Below are 25,970 nucleotides of genomic sequence, written 5' to 3' on the forward strand. Positions count from 1 at the left end.
TTTTTTTTTTTTTTTTTTTTTTTTTTTTTGACAACATCTCGCTCTGTCACACAGGCTAGGGTGCCGTGGCATGATCGTGGCTCACTGCAGCCTTGATCTCCCAGGCTCAAGTGATCCTACTGCCTCTGCCTCCCAAAGTGCTAGGATTACAGGCATGGGCCACTGCACCCAGCCTAGGTGCAAGATCTTAAGCCACTTCCTTCGCATCTCTGTGCTTTTGTTTATTTTAAAAAATGAAATAGTAGTACTCACTGAAAAGAGTTTTTGAGAGCATTAAATGAGATAACGTAAGAGAAAGCTCCTTGCATGATGTGGGCACGTAGTAGGTGTTCAGTACATGCACAGAGTCCTCCCCCTTCACATGCCCGCCCTGCCTGGACAGCTGGGGGTTCTAAGTGGGTCATGGAGGAGAGAGGATTTTCCAGGTCAGTTGTCTTCAGCTTCAGCTCCAATTAGCAGTTTCCCTGGTAGGGCCGTTTTCTATTAATTCAGGACCCATAACCTTCATGATTAACTGGGGTGACTCTCTTACTGTTGAGTTTGGGGACCATTATTAATTGAGTGGGCTGAGTCCAATGCAGGCTCTTCCTTCAAGGAGGGTACTCCAGAAACGAGTGACGCTCAAGCGAACAGCCAAATGCTTCCTCCAGAACAGCGAGCCCCAGGGGATGCGTCTGGGAGGTGATCAGAGATTGGAACAGTGATTAAATCCAGCTGTCTACATGGCTTCGGGCACATTAGAGCAAGAGTGCGGGAACTGGGCAGAGACTCCGAATTAATGCTGAATGTTTCTGCAGTGCCTTTTCTTCGCTTGGCATCCTCCTACTTAGACAGAAATTCAGTTGAGCTTTTGAAAACAGTCTCCTGTTTAATTGAAGCAGTGTCCTTTATATGTCCATCCCCTCAAAGGCCCGATTTTCTACCTCCCCTCCCCCCAAAAATTAGTAAAACCTTACTCAGAGGGCTATGCCCACTTTGAACAGACTTGAAGCAAACAGAAGCCCAAACAGGCCGTACCTTAGGGTGAAAACCAGCAGACACTGAACAGCTGAGACTGTTCAGTGAACATAAAGCTATGAGTCCTGAGCCAGGCAGAGCTGTTCAAAGCCTTGCCCTGCTCCTTAGCTGTTTGACCTTAGACAGATGACTTTACTTCTCTGCCCCTACATCCTTTACCTAGAAAATGGGGGATAATAGTTGCTGAGGCCTCAGAGTATTGTTGCAAAGGTTAAAGAGTAATGGGTAACGGCTGGGAAGCCTTTAGCACGGAGCCTGAATGCATATGATGTCGTCATGCTCAGTACACGGAAGCCATTATTGATATTATTATTATTATCAGTGTGAACCAAAACCTCCCTGCCCTTTCATTCCTCACATCCTAATCTTACACAAATGTCAAGGCTTGACTCAATTTCCTCACCCTCCATAAACCACTCCTGACAAAGCCAGGCCACAAAAATTCCTGAGAAAACCATGTCTGAAATGCGCTCCCATTTTTCTTAATAGCCCAAGTTTTAGAGCTAAGCAGAGGTGGAGTCTGCACCCAGCTCTTACTGACTGCCACTTCCTATTTCTTGAGTCCTTGCTGTTCCTCAACTTCTCTGAGTGTGCATTGCCTTTTTATTCAAATGGGAAAAACAGTATACTCACCTCATTGTGTTATTACAATGATCAGGGAAGATCGTGCATGTAAATAAAGAGGTAGCTAGCTTAGAATGTCAGTGCTCAGTGAATTTCCCCACCCTGGAGGATATGGTTTATATGAGAAGTACATGCTTGTGTGTGTGACCACAAATTGTCTTGTAAGGGGGCAACAGGCTGAGTGACGGTCCAACAGTGTAGGAATGAATTTCTGGGTTCATCCTTTCCCCATCATCCGCAAGTCCTGGGCAGAAGATTCTGCCATCATGGGCTGCTCAGTGTGATGTCAACTCTGGAAAGCTTTTGCACTTGTATGTTTCTTTCTTCCTTTCTTTCTTTTTTTTTTTTAATTAATCACCAACTCTTCCATCTTTACCCTTTGTGCATTTGCTCAAGTCTTGAGATCAGAGATATTTTCATGCTGCTTTGGACTCATTTATAAGAGGAAGCCTGTCTGGTTTCATCTTGGAGCATCTATTCATCTTGTTATTTAGCACTCAGAGACCCAAAGATGGAGGGTTTTGATAATTAAGTAATTTAAACGGAACACCAAAGAAACCTCAGCGGCGTTGTGTGTAATGTATGATACAAGGGAAATGAGCTGGGCTAGGTTTTGACTATTTAATGAGCTTTCAGAAAGTAATTACTTGAAACTTGGGCCCCTTTGACTAATACTTTTCTTCTGTTTTGTCATTTTGCAAGTGCTTTACTGAGAAATGCAAATGGTATCTGAATGAATGTAGCCTTTGCTTTTGTCAAACTCCAGTTTTCTTGTTATGGGAGGAGGGAAGTTTGAAGGTATTGAAACTGCCCTAATTAAATGCACTGGTAATTGCACAAAACTTATTCTTAAACCAAAATGGATCATGTGGCATTTCTTTTTTTCTTTTGTTTTATTTTCTTTTTTTTTTTTTTTCTTTTGAGACGGAGTCTCTCTCTGTCGCCAGACTGTGGAGTGCAGTGGCGCAACCTCAGCTCACTGCAACCTCCGCTTCCTGGGTTCAAGGATTCTCCTGCCTCAGCCTCCCGAGTAGCTGGGACTACAGGTGTGTGCCACCACACCCAGCTAATTTTTGTATTTTTAGAAGAGACAGGGTTTGATCATGTTGCCCAGGATGGTCTCGATCTCTTGACCTTGTGATTTGCCTGCCTAGGCCTCCCAAAGTGCTGGGATTACAGGCATGAGCCACTGTGCCTGGCCCTCATGCAGCATTTCTAACTTGAAGTTCAGGGTCACATTCAGGCTTCGTTTTGATTAACCGTAAGAGATGATCGGCAGCAGGTCCTGTTATCAGGTCCTCTCCTACAAAATCCTGGTTGGGATTTTTTGCTGCAATAAAAAGCAAAGAACAAAAATGAGTTGAGATTCTTCATTTGTGCTTTCTTTCCTAATGCCTTGGAGTAATAATTTCTGAGTGTCTCACATTTCCTCTTCTGAAACTCATCAAATTCAATGTTTTTCTTTCTCTCAAAGCTGATGACCAAACACCCGGGCAAACGTTTGGGTTGTGGACCTGAAGGCGAACGTGATATCAAAGAGCATGCATTTTTCCGGTATATTGATTGGGAGAAACTTGAACGCAAAGAGATCCAGCCCCCATATAAGCCAAAAGCTGTAAGTAGCCCATTCTCTCTGACTGCCGACTATTCACATACAAGGTATTCTTCCCTGTTCCCCATGTTTTCCAAATGCTCCCTGAGGGGTAGACATCAGTGTGTCTACTGGAACGTGGGTGTATGTGTTCACACGTATGCACAAAATCACTGGGTACAAAGATGGACTTTTCCATTGGCCCAGCTCTGTCTCTATAAAGATGGAAGCGATGATGCCTATTGAATTTTTGTTTCATTGATTCAATTATTGTAACTGTCTTCGCTGACAACTTTCTGAGAATGGTTCTTGGGTGAGCAGAGTTCAGATCCGTTTTTGGACTATGATAAAGGATCTAATTTTGCCCTCATTCTTTCTCTCGGTTCAACTGTGTCATTTTCTCTTCATACTGACATTGAAAAGGTCATGTTGTTTATCTCAACAGTATTTAAATTTAATTCTGAAACATACACTATGTCTGAGTCAGTAAATAAGATGGCAGTTCAGCAGCCAGCTCCCACCCAAGGCGAAACAGAGTAAAGCAGAGACTGACGTCCTCTTGAACTGAAGACCCCCTCCTGGAGGGTTTGGGTGTGGAGACGGCTTTGACATAACTTTTATAATGCAAGAATAAAACTCCCACATTTCTCACAGTCCATGTACCCACAGGAAGGTTTTCTATCCCCCAAGACTCAGCAGGGAGTACTTGTCGGCATCAGGAAAGAAGAGTTTGCACCTGAATTAATCAAACTGTGATTCTGTTGGGAGGATATTTCTTTGTGAAATTAAATAGAGGTTAGACCTGGTGACTCGATGATGGGTCGTAAAACTACTGACTGAGGCTGAAGACTGAACATAAACACCGTCATTGAAACCTAACGTTGTAAGGGTTTGAGTGTTAAGATGAAGAAGATAATAATGGAAGTTATTTTGATACAAGTATTGTTATTCCTTTCTTGAGCACTTACGTGCTAGGCATCATGTTAAGCATTCTCATGCAGCATCTAATTACATCCTCACCACAGCCTGTGAAGGAAGGTGCTGTCATTCCATGTTACGGAAGAGGAAATGGGCTCAGAGGGGTTAAGTGCTCTGTTCAGGGTCACTCAGCCAGCTGTGATGAAGGGAGGATCCAAGCCTCAGACAGTCTGATGGTATTGGAGGCCCACCAGGAAGCGCAGGGACAAAGGACACATAGTTCAGGAGTCTCCCAGGTGATGCTCACCTCTCCCTAGTGTCGCACCTTCCCCTCATCCCAAATGGCTAGAATCAGAGCTCTACACCAACCTCCACGCATCCCATTTCTCCCTGGATGCCTCCTGGTGCAGGAAGCCATGGCCCTTAGAGGCAGCCAGTTCTACTTTGTGACCCTTCTCATTATTGCCAGCTTACACACTGCCGTCAGATCAGCCTTACCAGAACTCCCTCTAGAGCCTCTCTCTGTGTGTGGATCAACCTTCAGACATTTGCGGATGCAGGTTCTAATTCTTCTTCTTCTTTTTTTTTTTTTTTTTTTTTTGAGATGGAGTCTCGCTGTGTCACCCAGGCTAGAGCGCAGTGGTGCAATCTCGGCTCACTGCAACCCACCTCCTGGGTTCAAGCAATTCTCCTGCCTCAGCCTCCTGAGTAGCTGGGATTACAGGTGCCTGCCACCATGCCTGGCCAATTTTTGTATTTTAGTAGAGACTGGGTTTCACCATGTTGGCCAGGCTGGTCTCGAACTCCTGACCTCAGGTGATCCACCCGCCTTAGCCTCCCAAAGTGCTGGGATTACAGGCTTGAGCCACAGCCCCGCCCTGATTCCTTCTTGAATCCTGTGATTTCCAGTTAAATCCTGCCCCACCCCCTCCTGCAAGCATGTTCCATAGGACCTCACTTCCAGGTGCCTGTTGTTCTCCATGACATCCATATCTGTCTTAAAATACAGACACAGAATTGAGCACAATACTCTTAATCGTGTCTGACTCTCAGTGAGTACTGTGGATCAAACTATCCCTTGGTTATTCCAGAGCTGGTGAACTGGGACCAGTCCTTTTCCCTCTCTAATCCACTGTGTCATCATCCGTAATACAGTGATGATAATAGTTTTGACATCAGAGGGTTGTTATGATGCATAAAGCACTTTGTACAAGCCTGGAACAGAGGAGGCACTCACAGAGAGCTGATCGTGGTTTTCGTTAGCTGTATCATACATTAATTAACGTCTTGATGCAGGGTCTTTGAGGGGCAGAATCCTGCTGCTGCTATTCCTTAAGATAACATCTGTGTGTACGTTGGGGTTGAAGAGGGCCCCACATGTCACGAGCAGCATCACAGCTTTTATGGGCCCATTTGGAAAAAGATGAAAAGGTAATACTGAAGAGGGAACTATTTGTTCAGGAAACTGGGAACTCGAAGGTGAGATGTATAACTCATATGGTTTTTGTGGGGTTATTTATGAGATCTCGAAATGTGGACCTCCCTTTTCTCACTTGGCCAGAGGAAAGACGCACATGCTCCCATCCCCACCAGCATAGAACCCAGCGGACATCTGGGGGTCATGTTCTAGCTGTAGTGCCGTGGTTTGTAAAGTGTGCTGTCCATCAGTATGCAGTATCAGTATGCAGTGTCACAGTCAGTGGTATCGACATTACATGAGCACTTTAGGAATGAAGTTCTCGGGCTCCAACCCAGACCTCCTGAATCAGAAACTCTAGGGGTGGGGCCCAGTGTTCTGTGTTTAATAGGCTCTCCAGGTGACTTGATGTGCTCTCAAAGTTGAGAATCACTGCTGTGGAGTTTAGCATTAGGAGCTCAGCCAGGGAAGCTAGGCAGAGACCAGAGGGAGGTAGCATGGAGAATCATCTCCTTTTTTTTTTTCTTTTTTTAAAGACAGGGTCTTCCTCTGTTACCCAGGTTGGAGTGCAGTAGCGTGATCATAGCTTACTGCAGCCTCAATCTCCAGGGCTCATGCGATGTTCTCACCTCAGCCTCCTGAGTAGCTGGGACTACAGGAGTATACCACTATGTCTGCCTAATTTTATTTTATTTTAAATAAATGGGGTCTTGGCCAGGTGCGGTGCCTCATGCCTATAATCTCAGCACTTTGGGAAGCCAAGGTGGGTGGATCACCTGAGCTCAGGAGTTCGAGACCAGCCTGGCTAACATGGTAAAACCCCATCTCTACTAAAAAAATACAAAAATTAGCTAGGTGTGGTGGTGGTGCCTGTAATCTCAGCTATTCGTGAGGCTGAGGCAGGAGAATCGCTTGAACCGAGGAGGTGGAGGTTGCAGCGAGCTGAGATTGTGCCACTGCACTCCAGCCTGGGTGACAGAGTGAGACTCAGTCTCAAATAAATAAATAAATAAATAAATAAATAAATAAATAAATAAATAAATGTGGTCTTGCCATGTTGCCCAGGCTAGTCTCAAACTCCTGGGCTCAAGTGATCCTCCAAAAACCTCAGCCTTCCAAAGTACTGGGATTACAGGTGTGAGCCACTGCACCCAGCCAAAAGAATCATCTCTTTAAGTGGAAGACAATGGTCCTTCTAGTCAGGGCATGGGGTGGTGGCTTCCAGAAGAGGTCACAGACTCAGATGCCTACAGAGGCCAAGCAGATAATATGAATGAGGGAAGAGGGCTGGTAAGATAAAAGAGAGTGTTGGAGATCAGTGCAAGCCAGAGAGCAGATGAGCTACCTAACACGCTCAGCAGATGTTCACTTCCCGATGGCCTGCCCTGCAGGATGCAGCTTCCACAGGGCTGCTCCATCTTCATGGTTGTCAGGGGATAGAACTCAGTGCTGTGGGGTGCAGCAGACCTGTGAGTTGATTGACAGATCCTGTTACGGTCAGTGTAGTATGTAGGCCCTGTGTAGTAAGGGCTTAGTGAAAGGGTATGTAAAATTAAGATGTTTAGATAAAATGTCACAAATTTGACCGGGTACAGTGGCTCATCCCTGTCATCCCAGCACTTTGGGAGGCCGAGGCGGGCAGATCACCCGAGGTCAGGAGTTCGAGAACAGCCTGGCCAACATGGTGAAACTCCATCTCTACTAAAAATACAAAAATTAGCCAGATACAATGGCCTGTGCGTGGAGAATCACTTGAACCTGGGAGGCGAAGGTTGCAGTGAGCTGAGATCACGCCACTGCACTCTAGCCTGGGTGACAGAGCAAGACTCCATCTCAAAATAAAAAAAAAAAAAAAAAAGTCACAATTTCTTTTATATATCAGAACAAATTTTTGAAAATTAAACACAGGAGCAAATAAAACACATCCACACCCATATGTATCCCATGCACTGCTGGTTTATAGCCTCAAGGGTAGTGATGGTTCAAAGTCAGGTTGCTGTTTAGCCAGCATCTGTTAGCAATGGTTATTTACAACCAGAGTCCATTTTGACCCGTTAAATATTTTGAATAGCCCTGCTAAGCAGTAGAATATAAAAGGTCTAGCCTTGTGCCTGGCTCATAGAAAGCAGTCAGGAAAAGGTAGCTGTTATTATCATTGGTAATATAAAAAGATTACAATACTTGGTCATTATCAACAGGATCCCTCAACTGTTCTGCATTTGATATGATTTCCCACTGACCTGTGTCTTGAATTCCTCCATGTGGGTTTAACAATGACTTTCAAAGGACAGTGATCAGGCTGTACTACGTACTTCAAAATGTTCTGGTACCAGCTCTAAAGGAGCAGGCGCTGCCTTCAATCTCCTTAGACTGAATTAGAAGTAATAATAAATGATACATCATCCAGGTACAGTGGCTCATGCCTGTAATCCCCACACTTTGGAAGGCTGAGGCAGGCAAATTGCTTGAGTCCAGGAATTTGAGACCAGTCTGGGCAACATGGCAAAACCCCATCTCTACAAAAAATACGAACATTAGTGGGTGTGATGGCATCCACCTGTAGTCCCAGATACTCAGGAGGCTGAGGTGGGAGGATCTTGATCCTGGGAGGTTGAGGCTGCAATGAGCCATGATCATGCCACTGCACTCCAGCCTGGGCAACAGAGCAAGACCCTGTCGCAGGAAAAAAAAAAAGATACATCACCTACCCATTTGATCCAGTCTGCCTGTATGCCTTTTATATTGCAAATGCATTGCATCAGAGCCCTCCTCCCCCCAATCTCAGGATTTTATATTTCTCCTTCCTCACCCCTTCTTAACTGTCTGCCACTTCCAAAAGGCCTGTGGTGAGCGTGTACAGAGTTCCATGTGCCTTGTGGGATGTGAAAAGGCATGCATGTATCTGTCAGCCTTCCTGATTCATGCATGCTATTAAATAGAGTGTGGTGAGAGAAAAAACAAGGAACAATAACAGAGGATTATATTCAAACATCAGTGAAGGGTGCTATTATTGGAGGTTCATTAAAATAACTTTAAATGGGTTTTTTAAATTTGTTCTCAATGCCATCTTTTATTGTGGCAAGGAGCTGTTCACAGAGCATTGTTTGAAACTGTATTGAAATACAGTAGATTTGGTGTATTGTTGCAGGGAACAAGAGCCTTTTTTTTTTTTTAATGTTCGCCTGGTTGTGTGTTGCTTTTGTTTTAAAACACCCAAATGGCTCTCTGTTGCCCCGGGCTAGTATGCTCCTTGGCATATATGGCTTTTGAGGTCTTCCAATGCTAGATCTCTGTTCTCTTCCTAGCTTTAGCTCCTGACTCCAAGAACAGCATTCCTGGGCTTCTTTCAGTTCCTCAAACATGCAGTGCCTTGTCTTCCCTTGCCTGCTTCATCCGTGCAGAGCCATGCACCTGGGATGCCCGAAGACCTTTCCTATGCTCTCCCCAGCCCCCTGATCCCCACCGTGCCTTGCCTTTCCCCCCCTCATCAAATCAGCAGAACATCACCCGCTCAGGGAGGCTCTTGTTGATTCCTGAGTAGATATCTGCTACTGTCCCATCAACAAATTCATCGCAGGTTGTAATAACGTGTTCAATCTCATGCCTGTCTTTTTGACTACTTGAAGATTGTGACTTTCTCCACGTCAAATCCCAGTGCCTGGCATAAGGTTTAGCACATTATAGGTGCTCAAGAATTCTTACTCAATGAGTGAATAGCCATAAAACAAGATGCTGTAATACACTGTGCTGTGGAACACAAAGGAGTCTTTAGGGATATATATTAGAGTGCATGGTTTTTTTATGTACGGCAGGGTATCGCAAATAAATTGGTTGTTGTGTAAGTTACTACCCTATTTATAAAGGGCTATAATTTGGTTTGCTGATTTTGCAAACTGTCATGGCATCACGTGGTTTTGCAGTGTGTGTTGGGAGAGTGTGCTGGCAAAGGATCTGAAGAGGCAGTGCATTGAATCACAGGACTTTGGGTAGAGAGGTCTGCAGCTTCCTGCAGTCTAACCTTGCACAGTCCAATCCAGTGTTACAGATGCCATGATGTAGCCTAGCAGGGTGTCTTAAACTTTAATGTGCACACACGAGTCACCTGGGTATCTGGTTAAAATTCTTACTCAGCCAGTCTGCGGTGGGGTTTGAGATTCTGCATTTCTCACAAGCTCCCAGGGGATAGGATGCTGTGGGACCAGGGACTCCACCTTTATGTAGCAGGGACTAGAACTCAGTGCTGCAGGGTGCAGAAGGCCTGTGAGTTGACTGGCAGAACCTGTTGTAGCAGTGCAGTAGGTAGATCCTGTGTAGTAAAGACTGTAGTGAAGGGGTGTATACAGTTAAGTATAGAATGTTCTGGTGAAGTTATTGTTCAGGGCACACAGCAGGCTGTTGCTAGTCAGCATGTGGTGGGAGGAAGGTGGTGGTTTGGGTACTAAAGGGCAGACTGTCGCTGAGTGCATGATGGAGCAGTGGCTTGGGAAGAAGCATGTGCTGGTTCTGTCCTCTAGTGGGGATGTTGTCAGATATTGAGTCATCCATTCAGTGGGTGATGAGGTTAGGTACTGTTCTAGGTGATGGGAATATAGCACTAAAAATAATTAAGATCCCTGCCCTCGTGGAGCTTATATTCTGGGGAGAGTGGGCAAAATAATAAACATAGAAACAAGTGAAATATACAATGTATCAGAAGTTGATAAACATTATGCAGGAAGCTGAAGTAGGAATGGAGATTGGAAGAGCCAGGTCAGGGAGATGTCCATATAATAGAGTAGGTGGAGAAAATGACATTTCAGCAAATACAGGAAGATGAGGGAGGTGGGAGTCATGTATATATCTGGGTAGAGGGGAGAGTGATTTGGGTGGTAGTAGCAGAGGCAAAGGCCCTGAGGCAGGAGCTTGCCTGGCATGGTCAAGGGGGAGCAAGGAATCCAGGTGGCTGAGCCGAGGGGTTGAGGGAGAAAGGAAAAGGAGGTGAGATCAGAGAGGCGAAAGGAAAGCACAGGCCACTGAAGGATCTTTGGCTTTTACTCCAACTCATGAACCAAGAAATAACATATTCTGACTTTGGGTTTTTAAAGGATCACTCTGAGTGCTGTAGGGACAAGGGTGACATCAGGGAGACTGGTTAAGACTCTTGCCATAATCCAGGCAAAAGGTGATAGGAACTTGGGCAGGTTGGAGCTGTTTGAGAACCCTCAAGCTGGCATCTTCAGGTCCTCCCCAGTTCCTGGCATATTGTAGGCACTCAGTCATTGTCTCATGGGGACATGAAGGCACCGATGAACACGAGTCCCTGCAGATGGCCCACAGGATTTCTCCTCAAGTGTAAAACATGGTAGCCAAGAGTTTGGTCCCGGTAGCAATAGGATGAATGAATGAAATAGACTGTCAGGAAAGCTTATGTGATACAGAGTGCTGGCTTGCAGGGCACAGAGCAGGAGGACATGGTTGTGTACTTGGTTGGACTTCCTCCTGTCGATGCAAAGGGTGCAGTGGCTGAGGGCTGTACCCAGGGAGTTCCTCTGTGTCTGGGTGATCCAGCTGAGAATTTTGCTGACTTGTAGCAAAAGGTGCATTGAGCCTTTGGCATGGATGAGCATATTTTGTTGCAGAAGTAATAGTACATGGAGCTATAATGTCACAGGACAAGATATGCTAGGTAATATGTTCAAATTGAAATGCCTAATGGAGAGTTTGATGGCATTCATGTATTGTCACTAATTGGCTTAATGAAGTCCTGTCACTCTTCCTCTGAAAGGCTCCATAACACCTAATGTAAGGCTTACTGTGAAAATTGGGTAGGGGGATGAGCCCAGGGCACAAGGATTCAGCTGCCTCCAAAGACAACCTGGGTAGCAGCATAGAAGCAGTGAGATGAAGAGGAAGAGAAAGTTAAGTAGGCTTCATTAGAGACCTTGGAGTCTTTTCTGCTTTTTATTTATTTGTGTTTTCATTGTTTTTAATTAATTGCCCATGCTGGTCTCAAACTCCTGGCCTCAAGTGATCCTCCCACCTCTGCCTCTGAAAGCACTGGGGGTTACAGGCGTGAGTCACTGTGCCTGGCACCTGTGGAGTCTTAAGCGCTAGAGTGTGTGTACAATGATCTTCCCAGTAGCAAACATGGCTCTAGTAGTCTTTTACAATATTATCAATCGGATCATCAATTGTTCTAAAATATGGTCAACCAGATTGTCAAGTGTTCTAAAATATGATGCATCTGATCGTCAATGCTCTCTGGGCAGGGCTCGAGGAGTACAACTTGATGAGAAGTAGACATTAAGAGCCCCTTTCCTCTGCTCCTTACATTGGAGCAACCATCCAGTCCTGTCTAGACATCTCTAGAATGCTCATTCCCTCCTTCCTTCCATTCTAGCCTGTGTCAGGCCTCGCCAACTCCAAACCCACTTGTATGACAGACTGATTCCAATCATTTCTGCTCTTGTTACCAATTCTTATCTGCCCTTTACTTAAAACCCATAATTTTGAGGCGTCTGCACATTAGGAAAGACTGAAAACCTAGCAAACTTTTATAGCTTGCAAAGATCCTTGTCCTATGCTCTGTTAGTATCATTTCCAAAATACTACATGGGTTAACTGATCACATCCCATTGCCCGTATCCTCTGAGAGTCTAAATGCTGAACTGCTTCAGAAACTAAATCATACTCATAGGACTTGGTTTCTCGGCAATTCTGTCATCTGAAAACATTGTTTATGTAGCTGAGGTCAAAAGCTTCAAGTACTGCTTTAATGAGCTGCGATTCTGTTCATGTGACATTCTCTTCCAAACCCAATTGCCCTTTACACTGTATGAGTAAGTGCTTCTGTGTGTGTGTCTGAATGTGTGTGTTCGATGTGCTGACATTTCTGAATTGAATCCAGAAAGTGTAACCTTTGTATGTTTGCTGTTAAAACTCCAAATTCAAGGCTTAAGAAAAGGATCTAACACTTACTCAATATGATTTATTTAAGCACAGAACCTAACTCCCCCAAAGTATCAAATACTCAAGAGAACAATTCCTTTTTGAAAATTGTGATTTAAAGTAATTTACATAAAACCTTTACTGTTCAAATATATTAGAAAAGATATTGAGTTTTTGTCTGCATCGGGCACTGTTTTAACTGCCTTCCGTGCATTGCCTCATTTAATTCTCTCAATCCTATAAGGTAAGGTTATCACCACGTTACAGATGAGGAACTAGAGCTTGGAAAAGTTAAGGCATTCATCCAAGGTCCGGCAACTGGAAAGTGGAGGAGCCAGGACTTGATCCCTGGACTGTACACTGTCCCAAGACCCTTGTAAAGCTTATTAGAAGCACTTCGAGCCCTGGTAAGGTTCGTGGTTGTGGTAACAGGAGAGAGTCATGATAACACCATCGAATGGTGTCTATTACATAATAGAAAAAGACTAAGTATTCTTACAATTCAAATGATTTAAATTTATTTTAAAATATTGCAACAAATAAGTAGCATGTTCACACCTTTTATAATTCGTTGGCAGGATTTTAAAAGATGCGAATCTTATTTGTTCCTTAAGGCTTTGATTTTGAAGCTGACAAAGACAGCCTACATTGACTAACCTCTGAAAGAAGGGCATGGCAGCATTGAAATGAGGCAGTCGAGACAGGCTCATTAAGGAGTAGAGGTTTCCCTGCTCAGTTCTGCTTGTTCTTGTGGGTTATCCAGTGTGTGGAGTTTGCAGAGATCTTAATAAAAATATCAACCTACATTTATATGCTGACAAACAAATAGCCAAGAGCCATTTAGGACACATAGCTTGGAGTCTGTTTATCTCTCTCCACCTAGCTACACACCCATGAAGAACCCATTTAAACTTCAGATCAAACGAGGCTCCCTTTAGTGTTTGGAATTGGCAGGTTCCTGAGCCAAGTGAAGTTCCTAAATCAGTTGTTGTCTTAGTCCATGTTGTGTTGCCATAACTGAATACCACAGACTAGATAATTTATAAAGAAAAGAAATTTTGTTTCTTACAGTTCTGGAGGCTGGGAAGTCCAAGGGTGAGGGGCTTGCATCTGGTGAGAGACTTCTTGCTGTGTCATCCCATGACAGAAGGTGAAGGGCAAGAGAGAGTATGCATGCATATGTGTGTGTGTGCATGTATGTGCATATATATGCATATGCATTCATGCACATGCAGGGAAAAGATAGGGAGCCAAACTCATCCCTTTTATCTGGAACCCACTCCCAAGATAACGATGTTAAATCCTCATGAGGTGCCACCTCTCAACACTGTTGCATTGGAGATTCATTTTCTAACACATGAACTTTGTGGGGGCAAGTCAACCATAGAACCTACCAAATACATGACTTTGAGATATCCCCTGGCAGAAAAGCCAACGGTTTGAATTGAAATGGTAGATGGGAAGGCCACAGACTGGGAGAGGGCATGAAACTGGTAGCTTCTGTCTGGGAATAACTACTGAATTATCATATAATTAAAGTCAATAATTGAAAGATGACCTTAGAAGTGGAATTTAACTGCTCCATTCTATAGATGGGCAGAGGCCTAGAGATTTGCCCAAGTGACTTACACAGGGAATATAACAGAACCATGGCAAAATAATCTGGTGCTCCACTTAATGGATACAGGACTTTATTATTTTTATTGTTATTTTGATACTGGTCCATGGTCAAGGGATTGGGGATCCCTGCCCTAAATCATGAGGAAGGTTGAGGCCCACGGGTGCCACAGGTTGGTAGCCCTCAGCTACTTACCACCTCCCAGCACCTCCATAGTCATCTTGACCTCCTTGCCCGGCTTCCATCTCTGTCTTAGCAAATATGTGTTCCCTCCCTCAACTCATGTGAGACTTACCCTCACTCCTGCTCTGGACTCCACCCTCTCGATCCTTCCTGCTTATCTCCCCTGTTTAGTCTGTGTCTACAACTTCTGTATGTTCCTGTGGTTTCAAATAGGAGCCTGATTTAAATGGACTTTTAAGCAAAATATAATGATAGTTAGTATTCAGATGTAGATGGATCATGGTCCCAAGCAATGCCAGCAGGGAAACATTTCTCTATATCCCTTAGGATTACTTTCCCCACTGTGTTGACTTCATTCTTCATTCTCAGAAGGCTTTCTTGGGCACATAGCAACTCCCAACTTATGTCCCATTATCTCTGCAGCTTCTACCTTAAAAAAAGGGCTTCCTTTTTATAAAATCCCAGCAGCCTAGGACTCAATCTTTTTGGAAGACATTGGGTCATATGCCCATCTCTAGGGGAATCGCTTACTGCACCAGGGGGATGGAATAAGCTGATTGGTTGGGCCTAGGTCACCTGCCCCTCTTAGCCAGGGAACTGGATCTAATCCAGACATTTTGAAAAAAGAGAAGGAATGTCCTGTCTAAATCATACATTTTGAAAGAAGAGAAGGAATATCTCCTTTAAGAAAAATAAAGCCACTGTCACTAGAAGAAAAGACAATGAATGCCTGATGGCTGGGCAAAAACAGCAGCTGTCCGTTCTGACTCTATCCTGACTGTCTCCTTTGTGCATAAACCTGCTATGTCTTTTTCATGTTAAAATCCCCTACCTCAAACCTGGGAATCCTCCTTACTACTACTCTTACTACTGCTAGGACTACTACCCTACCTTACTTTGCATACAAATACACTTTTGAAAGAGTTGCCAGTTCCTGCTGTTTCCACTTGTTGACAATTTATTCTTTCCTCAGTTTGGTGCAATCTGGCTTCTGCTCCCACCATCCTATTGATATTTTTCTCATTGAGTCATCAGTGACCTGAAAACTGCCTCCTTTCATAAGCTTGTCTCGTCTTTCTTGACCTCACTGTATTATTAGGTGCTCTAATCCTTTCCCCTTTGAAAAAATGTGAAAAAATAAAATATTCAAGCAGCATTAAAAGCTACAAAGTGAAATTAAGACTCCCCTCACCCATGGCTCCTAGCTAGGCTTCTTGATTCTCCTTCTTAGAGACACCCACTGCAACCAGGTTCTTGTGTGACCTTCTAGAGAAGATGTGTTCAGGCCCAGAAATAGTCTACATCACACACAAGGATGTTAGCATGCTGTATACAATTTCTGTATCTTGCTTTATTCCCCTCTATCTTGGAGATTGTTACTTATCTGCACATCTAACTCTACATCACCCTTTGAATAGCTTCCTAGTTTCCTATATAAGTGAATTTATCTGTAGGATAAATGCAGAGTAACTCCTCCTTTTTAAGCCCCTCTTCTCCTTCATTTTTATGACATTGTGTGTCTGTCTTAGTCTGTTTTGTGCTGCTATAAGAATACCTGAAACTGGGGCCAGGTGCAGTGGCTCATGCCTGTAATCCCAGTACTTTGGGAGGCTAATGTGGGCAGATCACTTGAGCCCAGGAGTTTGAGGCCAGCTTGGGAAACGTGGCAAAACTCTGTCTCTACACACAAAAATACTACAAAAATTAACCAGGTGTGGTGGCACATGCCTGTAGTCCCAGCTACTTGGGTGACTAAGGCAGGATTGCTTGAGCCTGGGAGGTCAAGGCTGCGTTGTCGTGATCACAGCTTACTGCAGACACGACCTCCCAGGCTCAAGCAATCCTCCTGCCCAAGTGACAGAGAGACCCTGTCTAAAAGAAAAAAAAAAAAGTGGATAACTTACAATGAAAAGAAATGTATTTGGCTAGTGGTTCTGGATGGTGGGAAGTCCAAGATCAGGGGCTGTATCTGGGGAGGACCTTCTTGCTGTGTAGTAACCTGATAGAAAGCATCACATGGCAAGAGAGTACACAAGAGAGGGTAACTTAATTTTTAAATAAATTCACTCCCACAGTAATAACATTAATCCAATCACCTCCAAAAGTTCCCACCTCTCAACACTGTTGCCTTGGGGATTAAATTTCTAACACATGAACTTTAGGAGACACATTCAAACCGTATCACCACATTTGCTGATGTTCTTCCTGCCTTCACAGCCACTTCTGATAGAAATTCCAACTCCACGAAGACTTCCAGTGACAATTGAATTTGGAGGGTTGAGACCTGCTCATGACCCAGAAATGAAAAGAGAAAGCTTACTTTTTGTTTTGTTACAAGTACAGTTTCTTAAAAATAACCACAAAATGCCCCCCGCCCCCCCACCAAATGGCATATGGAAAACAGCGCAGAGATGGTGTGTGAATGTACTTGAAATGTCTTTCTAAGGAAGTGAGGCTTGGGTGGGACTGGAAACACATCCCTTTTGCTCCCCAGGGTACATGTCTTTTTTTCACTTCCTCTAACTGGGAGCCCCAGGACCTGGCTTTGTCTTGTAGCTTCCTGTCATGATGTACCAGGCTAAGTGGGAAGGTTTCTGTTCTATGTCTTGAGTAGCACTGGCAGGTCCTCATTCTGCTTGTAATTGGGATGGGAATATGAGTAGGAATTTGGGGTTTGGCAGAGCTTACAGGACCTCTTTCAAGCCAGAGCACAGCCCTATCAGACTTACTCACTGGACAGGAATAGGTCAGTCAGCCCTCAGCAGCAGCCACCAGCTACCACGTTAAGTATTTGACGTGAATTTTCTCAAGTCATTCTCACCCCATCCTACAAGAAACTTGAGCTTAGGGGACTTAGCTAACTTGCTTGAAGGTTGTATAGCTGTGAATTGTTGGAGCCAGGATTGGTACCCAGGTCAGCTTAACTTTTAAGTCCATGCCACACAATCAGATACATAGTATGAGGCAATGGGATGTAATGGAAAGCCCACGGGCTTTGGAATTGAACAGATGGGCTCTGGATCTTGGCTCTCCTACTTGACTCCATATGACCCGGAACAAACTGTTAACTCTTAAAATTATCTGTTAAGTAGAGATAATCCTTTTCCTGCCTATCTCACAGCCTTGTGGGAATCAAAGCTATAAAAAGATAGGCAAATAGAAGGGATAATTACTGTTTGAGGGTGAGTTTACTTGAAGCCAGCAATGTGGGTTTACGATGAATGGTGAAGAATAGATAAGAAAAAAAAAGATACTCTGTTGACATGGGAAGATGTTTAGAGTGTATTTCATCTAGTTTCTCTTAAAAAGCAAGCAAAAGAACAGAGTCATGATTCCACCTTTGTCTAAAAACTAAAAAACATCCATTCATCTGTTCATCAGCCATCTAGGATACAGACCAAGATGTTAACATAATACAGAGATTTGGGGTGGCAGGATTAAGAAGGACTCTTTTGTGTGTTTTAAAATTTTTTATGGCCAGGCACAGAGCCTCATGCCTGTAATCCCAGCACTTTGGGAGGCCAAGGTGGGTGGATCACGAGGTCAGGAGTTCGAGACCAGCTTGGCCAAGATAGTGAAACCCCATCTCTACTAAAAATACAAAAATTAGCTGGGCGTGGTGACGGACGCCTGTAGTCCCAGCTACGTGGGAGGCTGAGGCAGGAGAATCACTTGAACCCGGAAGGTGGAGGTTGCAGTGAGCCGAGATGGCGCCACTGCACACCAGCCTGGGTGACAAAGTGAGACTTCATCTCAAAAAAAAAAAAAAAAAGAAAAGAAAAATTATTACAATTACTGGTTTTTTTTGTTTTTTGTTTTTTGTTTTTGAGACAGGGTCTCATTCTGTCACCCAGGCTGGAGTGAAGTGGAACAGTAATAGCTCACTGCAGCCTCCAACTCCTGGGTTCAAGGGGTTCCCCCTGCCTCAGCCTTTTGAACAGCTGGGACTATAGGCATGCACCACGCCTGGCCATTTTTTAAAAAATTCTTTGTAGAGACAAGTTCTTGCTATGTTGCCCAGGCTGGTCTCAAACTCCTGACCTCTAGTGATCCTCCCACATGGGCCTCCCAAAGTGCTGGTATTATAGGCATGAGCCACCATGCCTCGCCTCTTGGTGCTTTTTAATAGCTTGTTTGTTTCTGCGATAAATGTAGGAGAATGATAGAAGAGTCTGGATCTCTTGTCAAATCTAGGATCAAATCATGGTCAGATACTTAAACTCTCTAAACCCATTTTCTCACTGCACAGCAAGGACTTCATAGAGCTTTTGGGGGGATTAAAGGAGATAATGCTTGCAAAACACTTAACACAGTATCTGGCTCATAGTTAGTGCTTAAGATACACTATTATTTGTCCATTTGATAATTTTTTGTGCCTGGGTCTTAGAAGCGCAGTGGTGAATAAAACAGATGTGACTTTGCTCTCATGTAGCTTACAGTCTAGATGAGAATATAGACAATAAACAGAGAATGAACATATATTAATAATTATAGATTGAGATATACTAGATTTTATTTCTGTGAAAGAAATGAACAGGATATCTTGATACAGAATAACAGGAGGGAACAATGAGGATCCACTTTATTTGAAGGTGATCTGGAACAGCTTCTCTGACAAGGTGCCATTTAAACTGAGATCTGGAGGAAATCAAAACACTGGATATTATTTTTTTAATGAAAATTCAGAAAAGCAAGAGCAAAACGAAACAGACTTAGTATCAAACACAAAAGACCCCTCTCCTACTGACTTCCTCCCTAAATAAACATAAGAGGTAAAAGATCCCTGATTGTAAGGGACCTTCGCTATTAGCAGAAAAAGAAGACTCCAGTCTCTCTTTTTTCTGCCAAAGCCCAGACCACAAACGACTTTTTTAAATGATCAAATGTGTAGGCAGCTTTGTGCATCTGATTGTTCCTGGGTGGGTCCCTCCTGTGTTCGGCTGTGGGAAACTGGAAGGCATAGAAACGACCCTGCGTTTCACTGGATGTGCACGTGTAAAAAAGAAAGATGCGTTTGTCGTTTTGCCTAGGCTATGCAACTTGGATGTCTTTTCATTGTGACCTTCTGGTCTTGTTATCCTGAAGGTGCCCTGGTGTCTTGATGGAGGCTAGGCAGGTAGCTTCCCTGAGCCACTAGCCTCATGTTATCAAACTTGGCTAGACAACAGCAGCAGGGAGGAGCCTTATCCTCTCTTCCACCATCTTACCCTGTCCATACCCTCTTTTTACCTCCATTTCTTCTCCAGCTCTTTCCTTTCCTCTTCCAAAGAAGCAGTGTCTCTCTTGCAGGTCCTACTCAAGTGAGATGTCGCTTCCTCCAGACAGTGTTCCTGGCCCTTCTTGGGTTCCTTTTCTCTGTGCTCAATGGCAGCACCTGTCCCATGGTCCCATGCAGTGGCCTGTGTGTGCATCTGTGTCCTCTGCTAGACCTTAAGCTCAATGGGGACAAGAACAGGTACCGTCTTATGTATCGCCAGCATCCGGCATGCTGCTAGGCAGAGGATCTACAAGACCCAAATATTAGCCTTCCTCATTATCCCTTAGCACCAAAAAACACGTCAAAGCAGCCCCTTGTTTTGGAGTTTTTTGTTTCATTTTGTTTTGAGACAGGGTCTCACTCTGTCACCCAGGCTGGAGTGCAAAGGCACAATCATAGCTTGTTGCAGTCTAAACCTCCTGGGCTCAAGCGATCCTCCGACTTCAGCCTTCCAAGTAGCTGGGACTACAGGCATGTGCCATCACGCCCTGAGAAGTTTTAAATGTTTTGTAGAGACAGGGTCTTGCTATGTTGCCCAGGCTGGTCTCACACTCCTAGCCTCACTCGATCCTCCTGCTTTCTTAGAGTGTTTTACTAAGATGAAGCATGTTAAAGTGGCATCAGGCTAACCTTAACAGTTTACCCAAATACTCCCATTCTCTTTATTTCTATTTTCAATTGCTTCCATGATAATTGCTCTCTCATTTAAAATAGCTTTCACAGCTTCTTTTCTTATTACAAAATAATAATAATACCTGATTGTTATGTAAATTTTTAAAAATATAATCAAGCATAAAGGGGAAAAGGAAAAAGATTAAAACCATCTGTAATTCTTCTAATCTCCATAAGCCTGTGTATAAAATGTGTACAGATATTACATATACATTTGTGTATATAATTTATAGAATGGAAAGATATTGTACACACTGTTAGTAATTATATAACTTTGTCATCTCATATTCTCCTACATCTTCTTTTAATTTTTAAAAGTGTTTTGCATGGTAATACATCAAATAGATGTATCATTATTTATTTAACTGTTTTCCCTATTGGTCCATAGTAGATTCCCATTTGTTTTCTCTAACGATTCTTTGATGAACGCCCTATATCTTGATGGGATAAACCCAGGAGTGTAGAGGAGAGGTCAGGAAAAATCTCGTGGAGGAAGTAACACTGCTGTGGAGACAGAAATGATGCACAGGAGATAGCTGGATGGATGGGGAAGGAGTGGGAGCAAGTGCTCCTGGCAGAGGAGATAGCCCGTGCAAGGGCTTGGAGTCACCTCCAAGAGTTCATGAGTGTTCCAGGAACTGGAAATATTTCAGTATGGCTGGAGGGTGTCTCAGGGGGTTGGGGACATGGGCAGGGAAGGGGCTGTTGACCAAGTGTCCAGGAACAGGTCCTAAATGGCCCCTTAAGCCATGCTAAGGAGTGTGGGCTTTGGGCAATGGGGAGCTATTGCAGATAAGAGCAGGGAAATGGCATAACCCGGTCAGCATCTTTAAAAGATCCCTTTAGCTGGGCATGGTGGTGCGCAGCTGTGGTCCCAAGCTACTCACAAGGCCAAGGCAGGAGGATCCCTTGAGCCCAGGAATTCAAGGTGGCAGTGGGCTATGATCACGCCACTGCACCCCAATCTGGGCAAGAGAGCAAGACCTTGTCTCAAAAAACAAAACAAAACAAAACAAAAAAGAGATCCCTGTGGCAGTGGTGACCAAGCCAACTCCACATTCAATAGCAAGACTCTGTTATTAACTCAATGAAACAAATTAAAAGAGAAGAGAAAAAGAAAAAGAGCTTATGTGTAACAGGTCACAGATAAGCTTTTCAAACTGTCTAGATTCTTAAATTCAGGAGTGTAATTCAACAAATCAACCTTCTTACTCCTCTCCTTAATCCTGAAAGAGGTGCTTGTGGTTTAAATAACCCTGTTGGTTTCTGGCCCCCATTCCTGTTCCAGGAGCCCCATTGATGTACCCTGATGACAAGGGGGTCGGATTTTCTTTTCTTTTCTTTTTTTTTTTTTGTAAGCTGAGTGAGGCTGAAGTGTTCACTCAAGACAAGTCAGAGAGGCAGGTGCAATCCATGGTGCGTTTTTAATTAGATCCCAGCCACCGAGCTGCCCGTACTTCAAGGACACAGCAGGCAGGAAGCTGATCTGGGCTGTGTCTCCCAGGGGCTGACGTCTCCATTTAGGGAGCGCTCTTGAAGCTAATGGTCAGTGACAGCTCCATTAGAAAACACAGAAACACTTAACAGGGAGGCTGTGATCTGCCAGCCCGGTAAGCCGCTGATTAGCAGGGAAATCACACTCCCTCTGTATCGCACCCCCTTGGTTAACCCCCGTTCTTGCGTCTCCTCTGTGCTATCTCACTTAAAGATTTCATTGCTCTCTGAGAGAGGAGGGAGGGGGACAGGGAGAGGGAGGTTGTGGAGCTGCCAGAAGCTGTTTCACTGTCTCCCATCACAGCCTCTGGGGAGGCCCAGGCGAAGCAACAGCCTTCTGGCGTGGATGGGAAATTGATGGTTTTTAAAGAAAAATGGTCCCTGAAGATGCTTCGTGTCTCAGCTAATGTGCTTCCTACACCGGCTGGCTTGGGTTCCAACACCCAGGCCAAAGAAAACCACGCACAGATCTGCCTTATAGCCACACCAGGATGCCATACCAGCAGTCCCTGCCACCAGCACCTCTTTATTGTCTGCTCCACCTCCCTTTTCTACCGTCTTAGCCACCATTCCTCTCCTGTGGATGACTGCGGCAGTCTCTCCCTGATGCCATGGCCACCAGTCTAGCTCCCCGAACCTCTGCAATCCCCACAGCTGAGGGGACTCCTTGACTTGTCTGCTGGAATTTTGAACTTATCATAAAGGAACGCAAGTACTAAATTTCCCCTCTCAAGTAGGCTCTACTCCTCATGTTCCTCTCTCACTAAATAGCTCAGGCCAAAATTGTCAGTGTCACCAACAATGCCTCTCTTCCTCTCATACCCCACACCCGATCCATCAGCAAATCTTGTCAACTCTGAATTCAGAACATACCCCACATCTGAATGCATCTTTCCACCCCCCTACCAATCACCTTCCTTCAAGCCCCCGTCATTCTTACCTGGATTATTGTAACTACTTCCTCGCTGGTTGCACTGTTTGCATTATTGTCCCCTGCTCATTTAATCTATCCTTGTACACCACACCAGTGATCCTGTTTAAATGTAAGTCAGGGCCAGGTTTGGTGGCACACACCTGGAATTCCAGCACTTTGGGAGGCTGAGGTGGGAGGATCACTTGAGGATAGGAGTTCAAGACCAGCCTGGGCAACAGAGCGAGACCCCCACACACACACACCCCGTGTTTACAAAAAAAAAAAAAAATTAGTCCTGCGTGGTGATGTACACCTGTAGTCCTAGCTACTCATGAGGTTAAAGTGGTTGGATCGCTTGAGCCCGGGAGTTTGAGGCTGCAGTGAGCTGTGATCATGCCTCTGACTCAAGCGTGGGCAACAGAGCAAGACCATGTCTCTAAAACAATGAAATACTATAAAAACAACACATACGTCATCATGTCATTCGGGGCTCTACGTTCTCCAGCAGTTTCCCATTGAGCTGAGATGAAAATCCACTGTCCATCAAGGACATCAAGGATGCTGCTCTGGCTCATGGTCCATTCTGTGGCCCCTTGGTCGCTCTGCTCTGGACATACTGACCTCATTGCTGCTTGGTGGCTATGCCAGGTGAGCTCTGTCGGGGCCTTTGCACTTGCAGCTCCCTCTGCCTAGGGTGCTTTCCGTCCTGACAGCCAAAGGGCACCTTCTCTCACTCCACTGAGGTCTTGCTCAAAGGTCATCTCCTCCAAACTGAAAATGGCATCACTCTCACTCCATCCCTTGGCCTTTCTTTTTTTTCTTTACTTTTTTTGTTTTTTTTATTTGGGACAGAGTCTCACTCTGTCACCCAGTTTGTAGTGCAGTGGCTTGATCTCTGCTCACTGCAACCTCTGCCTCCTGGGCTCGAGTGATCCCCCCACCGCAGCCCACCTGAGTAGCCGGGACCACAGGTGTGCACCACCACACCCAGCTAATATTTGTACGTTTGGTAGAGACGGGGTTTCACCATGTTGCCCAGGCTGGCCATGAACTCCTAAGCCCAAGTGATCCACCAGCCTCGGCCTCCCAAAGTGCTGGGATTACAGGCGTGAGTCACCCCGCCTTGCCTTGGCTTTATTTTTCTTAACATCACTTATCTCTCTCTGGCACTAAAATATATATTCACATGTACAGTTACGGTCTCGTTTGTTTGCTGCTTCTCTTCCCCAGTAAAATGTAAGTTCCATGAAGCATGGATTTTGTATCATTTTCTACTAGCACAGAGCCTGGCACATAGTGAGTACTCAATGAATAAACAAACGAATGAATCTGGACAACAATCCTAACCACTCTGAGTTTACCCTGAGGGGGCATCCTTCTGTGGGAGTTTCCCTCCACTGGCCAGCAGAACAGACCCCAGGTCTTGATACTGTGTCAGAGAGTTCTCATTTTCTGAGACCTGAAGCCAAGATAACAAAAACAGCAGAAGCAATTTAGCTTGGAATGACAAATAGGTTTCCTTAAGTCTGACAAGAGTCATTTAAAAATTCAAGACTGTTTCCTTAGTATTTAAAACTTAAACACCATGAAACCGCCCTATTATAGGAAACATATGCTATCTGTCTGTAGGGATTTGGAGTAGAAAATGGGAACTAAATAATACTTGGAGCCATGATGCGTTGATCACATACTCAGTACCTGTTGCTTGCATTCTCTCATTTTATCCTCATATCACAACCCCACTGTGATAGGAATTAAAATTGCTCCCCTTTTACAAAAGAGGAAACTGAGACTTTAAGGAATTTGCCCAGAATTGCACAGATAGTGGGCAGCATAGTGCCGGGGTTTGAACTCAGTCTACAGACTCACTTTTTTTTCTTTCTTTGAGACAGAGTTTCCCTCTTGTTGCCCAGGCTGGAGTGCAGTGGTGCCATCTCAGCTCACTGCAACCCCCACCTCCCGGGTTCAAGTGATTCTCCTGCTTCATCCTTCCGAGTAGCTGGGATTACAGGCGCCTGACACCACACCTGGCTGTTTTTGTATTTTTAGTAGAGACGGGATTTCACCATGTTGGCCAGGCTGGTCTCGAACTCCTGACCTCAGGTGATCCACCCTCCTCGGCCTCCCAAAGTTCAGGGATTACAGGCATGAGCCACCACGCCCAGCCCCAGACTCACTTTTACTCAGATAAGAAGTGAGCAGGAGGCAGAGGCTCTTGGAGACCTCAGTCCCTTGCATGCACAGCAAATACTTCTGCTTCCCTCAACAAAAAGGCTTTGAAGAAGAGCATGCACCTCTTGACTTTTTCAATGTACCTTCACTCTTCCAGCAACTGAAGTTCAGTGGCAGCCCTCCATTTCTCATCAGTATCACCCCAGTTGCCAACTGCAATGATCCCTTTTCAGCAACTCTCCTATTTGACCTCTTAAAGATATTTTAGTTATACCAGTGCCCTTCTCCTGGGATTCCTCTTAGTCCTTAGCTTGGCTGATACTGTTCTCTCCTGGTTCTCCTCGTGCTGTCCTAAGACACTTTAAAGGACATTTTTATCATGGGCAAATGGAAAAAAACATCTATTTCACAGAGTTGTTACGTGAATGAAAAAGGTCATATATGCAAAACACTTGGCAAATGTCTGTTTCACTGAAAGTGCTCACTGGTTTTATTACTCTTGTTATCTCTTTCCACTCCCCATATTCTGTGCTGGAAAAAAAAAAAAAAAAGAAAAAAAGGTTTTTCAAGAGCTCTCTCCTCCTGTGCTTTTTTTTTTTTCTTTTTCCTTTTTTGAGTCAAGGTCTCCATCACCGCCCAGGCTGGAGTGCAGTGGTGCAATCGCTGCTCACTGCAACCTCCACCTCGCGGGCTCAAGCAATTCTCTTACCTCAGTTTCCTGAGTAGCTGGGACTACAGGCATGCACCACCACACCCAGCTAATTTTTTAAAAACAGGGTTTTGCCATGTTGGTCAGGCTGGTCTCAAAATCATGACCTCAGGTGATCTGCCCACTTTGGCCTCCCAAAGTGCTGGGATTACAGGTGTGAACCACCACGCCCGGCCCAGAACCTGTGCTTCTGACTTCTTCTGGTCATCACCGGGACTGTCATTGGCCTCTCAAAGTCATTGTTCAAAATGGAATTAATCATCTTTCTCAGTTTTCCCACTTTCTCTCAGTTCATACAACCACAGTCTCTGTTATTCAAACCAGAGGCTTCATCATCCCCATCCTTGTCTTCCCGCCAGCCGCTTCCCCACTCCATTAGTCAATCAGCCACCAGGCTGCCACCATAGTTGTATTTTTTATTTATTTATTTATTTATTTATATTATTTATTTATTATTT

The 25,970-nt window shown here is 44.5% G+C and overlaps 1 protein-coding gene across 1 annotated transcript in view; it reads left to right on the forward strand.

Moving 5' to 3' along the window:
* Positions 1-25,970, forward strand: part of PRKCB (protein kinase C beta) — a 397,470-nt gene that overhangs the window by 363,989 nt on the left and 7,511 nt on the right. The window contains exon 20 of the mRNA XM_017887175.1: positions 3,116-3,256. Coding sequence (XP_017742664.1) covers positions 3,116-3,256 — 141 coding nt within the window. The remainder of the gene's footprint in view (positions 1-3,115; positions 3,257-25,970) is intronic.

The sequence above is a fragment of the Rhinopithecus bieti genome, unplaced genomic scaffold (genome assembly GCF_001698545.2).
Source record: "Rhinopithecus bieti isolate Rb0 unplaced genomic scaffold, ASM169854v2 scaffold_13348, whole genome shotgun sequence".
Taxonomy (NCBI): Eukaryota; Metazoa; Chordata; class Mammalia; order Primates; family Cercopithecidae; genus Rhinopithecus; species Rhinopithecus bieti.